The 6,349-nt window shown below is 42.2% G+C and overlaps 2 protein-coding genes across 3 annotated transcripts in view; one reads left to right on the top strand and one right to left on the bottom strand.

Annotated features, from left to right (window-relative positions):
* Nucleotides 1-1,838, bottom strand: part of Scrn3 (secernin 3) — a 27,148-nt gene extending 25,310 nt beyond the window's left edge. Inside the window, exon 1 of one of the 2 annotated variants that reach the window (XM_031370623.1) lies at nt 1,757-1,838. The gene's annotated coding sequence lies outside the window, so the exon portion shown is untranslated. Of the gene's footprint in view, nt 1-1,422; nt 1,730-1,756 lie in introns of those variants that run through there. The other variant, XM_031370624.1, reaches the window with a different exon arrangement.
* Nucleotides 1,839-1,853: 15 nt separating this feature from the next.
* Nucleotides 1,854-6,349, top strand: part of Cir1 (corepressor interacting with RBPJ, 1) — a 31,207-nt gene continuing 26,711 nt past the window's right edge. Inside the window, exons 1-2 of the mRNA XM_031373206.1 lie at nt 1,854-2,052; nt 3,979-4,073. Coding sequence (XP_031229066.1) covers nt 1,981-2,052; nt 3,979-4,073 — 167 coding nt within the window. The 5' untranslated portion in view covers nt 1,854-1,980. The remainder of the gene's footprint in view (nt 2,053-3,978; nt 4,074-6,349) is intronic.

Raw genomic sequence — 6,349 nt, 5'->3', positions numbered from 1 at the left:
GTCCTGGAACTCACTCTGTAGACTATGCTGGCCTCGAACTCAGAAATCTGCCTGCCTCTGCCTCCCAAAGGCTGGGATTAAAGGCGTGCACCACCACCGCCCGGGCATCCCCATTCTTATGGTTAACAGACACACACATACATACGTACAGATAAATAGTAAAAATAAACCTTAAAACAGATAAATAAGCCAGGCAGTGGTGGCACACGCCTTTAATCCCCCTGGAGCTGGAGTTAGAGGTTGTAAGACACTTCGCAGCACACCTGTGTGTTAGGAACTGAACTCCAGTCTTTGGGGAAAGCAATGAGCTATCTAAACCACTGAGTAATCTCTTTAACCCAGTTTCTTTCTTTTATAAGAACCAAATCTTGCTGGGGGTAGTGGTGCACACCTTTGACCGCAGCACTTGGGAAGCAGAAGCAGGCAGATCTCTGAGTTCCAGGCTATCCTAGCCTACAGAGTGAATTCCAGGACACCCAGTGCTACACAGAGAAACACTGTCTTGAAAGACAAACAAGAAGAACCAATTCTTAGCATAGTTTTATACTGGAGCATCCTAACTACTTTAAAACAAAATAAAAAATATAAATATAATAAATGTTTTACTGAAAGGAAAGCAAGGCAGGACATGGTAGCACACTTGTAATCTCAGGACTCAGCAGGATAAGCTAGAGTTTAAGGCTAGCCTATGTTTCAAAATGAACAAAATGACTCAAGAAACACGTTCACCATGGAACGAGTAAAGGGTCTTCTCCATCTCAAAGACGGGAAGAGGTACCGCTGTTTTCTTTTTGTTGCCCCTCTAAATTTTTTTGATCTCCAGCTTACAGTGCTCCAAAGTTAGCTACCCCAATACTTAGGCAGGTTATTACTTCTCTTTTTTTCCAGGCCCTTCAGTATTAAAATAAATAAATAATTATTAAAACACCACCTGGTAGGGCTGTTTCGAAGATTCAGTAAAACCCAGAAGGTAAAAAGCCGGCTTGGTGTTGCATGCCTGTAATCCAGGCTTGAGCGTTACGTGAACCGTGTCACGAATAACAAGATTAAAAAACCTGGAACACAGCCAACTCCCAAATGAAAGCTGTCATCTGTTGTACCTTGCTCGGCACATACTTATCCTCGCTAGAGAACAGTGGGCTAAGCCTTGCCTACACGAACTGGGATAGTGGCAACAACTAAGAAACCAGCACCCACAGGGAAAACCCTTGGCCCTAACGTGTTTTCATCACTCACGGTATTTGCTGAACATATTTCTGCATGGCTAGAAATAACCCAAGGAAGCTGGGTGTAGTGGCGCAGACCTTTAATCCTAGCACCGGGGAGCAAAAGGCCGGTGGATCTGTTAGTTAAAGGACAGCCAACACTACACGGTGAGACCCTGTCTCAAAGATACATAGTAATAATAACAATAGCACTTACTAAAAAGTAACACTAACTGGAAAGGAGGAGCCTCGGTTCTTGAGGCGCTAACAGTCTATTCTCGTGCTTTTGGTAACACTAATCTACCGAGTTTCACAAATGTCCAACAGTTGGCGTGAAGACTATTTCCATAATCTACAATGGGAACTGCGCTGCAAAAGAAAATTTTAGCAACTGGAGTCGGGCGTTGCCAGAAAGTGTTGGGCTCGAACTTCAAGACCTCGCTTGTTCGAGCTACCTGCGCTCGGAACGAAGCCGGCGCAGCAGAGCCCGCCGCCGCTCGCGACCCTGCAGACAGCGAGAGCAAGGCGCAGAATGGGCTGCCCGAGCTTACCTCAGGTGCGCACGCGCGGACTCCGGGTAAGCCGCGGCTGCTACTAGAAGCAACTGCCGGAAGTGACGACAAGGGGGCGGTACCAAATGTTAAACTACGGAAGTAGTCACCCCCGACCTCGGAAGTTCTCTCCCATGCTCGCCTAACAGTTCCGGTGACTCTCCCGAAGTTTGTTTACGTTCCTGGCCGACGTAGCGGTTGGCTTCTCCATCTCAGACTTCAAGATGGGGAAGTCATTCGCCAATTTCATGTGTAAAAAGGACTTCCATCCTGCGTCCAAATCCAACATCAAGAAGGTAATTAAAGGGATCCGGAGAGGGCAGCGATGTGCTGAGCTCCCTGGGAGGGTCGTATCCTCTGCATGTCTGGAGCCGTCGATCTTTCCTCCTTGCTAACCCAAAAGACCGAATGATCCCCCAGGTCCAGCCTGTTAGTCAGTGTGGAGACCGACGCATAGTTTGATAACACTGTCCACTAAGGGTCCATCTCCTTCAGCCCCAAAGCCCGGGAGCTCTGCTCCTCTGGGTCGAGACTCCTGCGTAATAGAGATCTTCTGAGAGAAATCCTCCCCTACTTTCACTCTCCATCCAGTATTCTGGTTTCTGATGGCCGCGTTCAAGTTTAGCGTTTTAAATAATCATAGGTCAACCAGTTGCTGGACACAGAAGGGCCGTGGCGAGAATTACAGCGCGAAAGAATGGCGACGGAGAATGTCTGGGCTTTGGATTCAGACCAGGATTTGTTAGTTCAGTACAGTCACATGTAGCCCTGAGGCCTCGCACAAAATAGTCAATGATGTGATCATTAGCCTCCTACACTATTGATTAAGAATTATCAGTGTCAGTTGTCCTGGTTTGTAAAATTTCTAGGAAGATAAGATGAGATAGATAGTATAGGAAAAGACTAGACACGCAAAATGAAGGCTTAGCACTGTGTGTGCTAGGAAAAGTACTAAAATGTATACAAACTTAGGAGAATGTATTAAGCTTTTAGTTGTTTCTAAACCATTTGTGGCCCCAGTTATGTTACCATGTATCTAAAGAATGTATATATTAGCATACATGTACATTAGGATATCTGTGGAAGAACGTACAAGAACGATAACACTGGTTATCTGCAGATATAGTTACTTAAGTTTTTAAGTCACTGGGGGGGAAAAAACCTTGTCAGATCTTTCTATCTCAGCCTTACTCCTTGACCCCAGGAGTCTTGTTCTGTTTATTTTGTACTACTCCTAATCCCCAGGAGTCTATTTCTTTACTTGTTTCATTGCCTCTTTTTTTGAGGTGCGATCTCCTACAGGCTAATCTGGCTTCAAACTTGCTGTCTAGGGAGGATGGCCCTGAATTCCTTGTCCTGTGTCTCTACCTTCCACATGCTGGGATTACAGGTGGAAGCTGCTGCACTCAACTTTCATTTCTCCTGTCATAAAATAGTTTATAATATGCAGAAGGATCATTGTGAGCAATTTGATAGTGGGATTGTGTTTTATTTTTATTTTGGTTAATGAAATATAAGTTCTTGAGCAGTTGAGACTAATGAAATAATTGTACAGTCTGAAGCTTGAGGTACATAGTAATTTTTCTGTGTTGGTTGGGATTATTTCAGACAGGGTCTCACTGTGTAGTTCTGGCTGGTCTGGAATACTTACTCCAGGTCCTCCCTGGGCCTCTTGAGTTCTAGGGTTATGCACATGAGCCAGCACACCCAGCTAAACACAAAACAGCTAAAGGGCAGGTGCCATCCTGGAAGAAGCCAGTGAACTCTAACCATAACACTCAGATCAAAGACACCTGGCTTCTCTTCTAAGTGCTGTGAGCATCTTTTCATTTCATTGTGATAGGCGTGTTTCATTATAGAAGACATTTGGGCTGGAAGGCTGTCAACATTGCCAGTGGCTAAGGCACTTGTTGCTCAAGTGTAATGATCAGAGTTTGGATCCCAGCATCCCTTAGTAATCCTAGCCTTCTTGAAAAGAAGTCAGGAGTTCCTCTGTGCAAGCTGGTAGCTGGACGAGTAGAATTGTTGACCTCTGGGTCAGTGCAAGACTTTGCCTCAGTAAGTGAAGGGGAGAGTGACTGGAGATAGTTTGTTTTAATCCCTGGATCCCACACTGGAATACTTGCGCACACACACACACACACACACACACACACACACACACACACTTCTTACATAGTTTGAATCTAATTGTTAAATTATATTTTGTTTCACTAATATAGGTATGGATGGCAGAACAGAAAATATCATATGATAAAAAGAAACAAGAAGAATTAATGCAACAGTACCTTAAGGAGCAAGAGTCATATGATAACAGGTAAGTTGGTGTTGTTGTCATCCTTTAACCACCTCGTTATTTTTAGAATAATCAGTTAGGGGGTCAGCTTCACTCCCATAATTATACACTGTTACCTTTCCAACTTGACCTATTCTTCACAGAAACTACAGCTTCATTTGACTCATCCAGCCTGTGAGCAAATTCTACATGAGACAGAACTTTCAGGGATGATAAACACTGCATCTGAGACTGATTAGAAAGGTTTCCCTTTAATTATTGAAATAAAAGGGTGTTCAGGACACTTAGAAGAGAAGACAGTCTTTGACCCGTGAGTTGTGGCCAGAGTCCACTGGCTTGATACAGGCTAGTTCCTACCTTTTAGCTACTTTCATTATATTTATATTTGGTTAATTAATTGAGTAGTGGTATTTTGATACTCAGAAGTAGCACTTATCTTTGGAATATTTACATTTGAAACATGAGATATCAGTTTCTGGCTAGTTGGGTCATACTATTAACACTGGCATAGAGGTATCTGCTCAGTGCTATTTTCAGTTGCTTATCTTACATGCTTAGGAGCGGGATTGCTGCATCTCTCGCTAATTCTTGGTTTAGCTTTTCAAGGAGCCACCAGGCTTTTCCATAGTAACTGCCCTATCTTATATTTCTGACTAATAATGCAGAACATTTCATTTTTCCTACTTGCTTGGTGGGTTTTTAATTTTGTGGCTTTCTCTCTTTTTTTAATCTTTATTTATTATCATTGTTACTTTCTTGAGACAGGGTCTCACATAGCCTAAGCTGGGTTTGAACTCCTTATGTAGCTAAGGATGACCTAAAATTCTAGATTCTCCTGCCTTGAACTCCCAAGTGCTGGCATATGCTGCTACACCTGGAGTATGTGATACTAGGAAGCAAATCCAGACTCCTGTGTGCAGACCAGTACTCTCCCAACTGAGTTACACCTCAGCCCATATATTAGTAATCATGCCGATCAGTATGAAGTGGCAGCATGCAGTTTTGATTTGTATCTCTCGATGTTTGATAGAACTAGCCTTTTCATGTACTTGATTTAAAAATGTTGAATGGTGTTAAGACAAAATTCATAGATATTTAAAATACACCTAAATTTTTGTTTGTTTATTGTTTGTAATCCATCACCATATCAACTTCAAAACATTTTATCATCTGAAAAAGAAATTTTATGCTCATTAGCTGTTTTTGGTAGGGTTTTATTGCTGTGAAGAGATATCATGAGCAATGCAACTCTTATAGAGGGTAACACTTAATTGGGGCCAGCTTACAGTTTCAGAGGTTGAGTTCATTATTGTCATGGTGGGGAATATGATAATATGCAGGCCGACATGGTGAAGGAGAAGGAGTTGAGAGCTCTATATCTTGATCAGAAAGAGACTTGTGTACCCCACTGGGTGTGGCTTGAGCATGTAAGACCTCAAAGCCCACCTCCATAGTGACACACTTCTCCATCAAGGCCACACTCTAATAAGACCCTATCTCTTAATACCATCACTCCCTGTGGCCAAGCATTCAAACGCATGACTATGAGGCCACCCCTATTCAAACCACCACAGGAGTCATTCCCCATTTCCTAATTTATCCCATTTCTGCCTCTTACAAGTAATCACCATTTTACTTTCTACCTACAAAAGTATAGTTTTTAGAATTATGGACACATAAGGCAAATGATTAAAGAGTCTTTTGTGACTATTTTGTCATTTTAATTTTTAAAATACATTTACTTATTTGTATGTATATGTGTGGGTTTGGGGCATATGAGGACTTTGGCCCACATATGGAAGTCAGAGGACAACTTGGTGGGAAGCAACTCCCTGTCTTCACACTATGTGGGTCCCAGGGATTAAACTCAGGTCAACAGTCCTGGGTGGTGGCAACTTTACCCACTGAGCCACGATATGGCTTCTGATTTTGTTCACTTAGCACGTTTTTGAAGATCATAAAACCACTTACATTAGTGTATATTCTATTTGATTAAAAATAATATTCTACAATAAAGAAGTGTTTGTATGTTCTTTTATTTGTTTTTCTAACAGATTTTTTTGGTATAGAATTCAATGGATAAAAGAGAATTACACACAATAATGTAGAATATCCTTTGGATTGCCTTTTCCAAAGCCATCCATACTCTAGGTTTTTCTAATACTCACCCTGGATTTTAGGGATTTGTCTTTAACTCAATGTAGTAATCCTGTTTGTAGTGGACTTTTTTCCTACAGAGCTTAACAGCATGCTGTGCACAGAACCCATGGAAGGAGATTTCAGTTGCTAGCAAAAAA

This window comes from Mastomys coucha, unplaced genomic scaffold, assembly GCF_008632895.1.
Source record: "Mastomys coucha isolate ucsf_1 unplaced genomic scaffold, UCSF_Mcou_1 pScaffold15, whole genome shotgun sequence".
Classification (NCBI taxonomy): domain Eukaryota; kingdom Metazoa; phylum Chordata; class Mammalia; order Rodentia; family Muridae; genus Mastomys; species Mastomys coucha.
The sequence above is the reverse complement of the archived record's forward strand: the minus strand, read 5'-3'. Positions and strand labels throughout refer to the sequence as shown.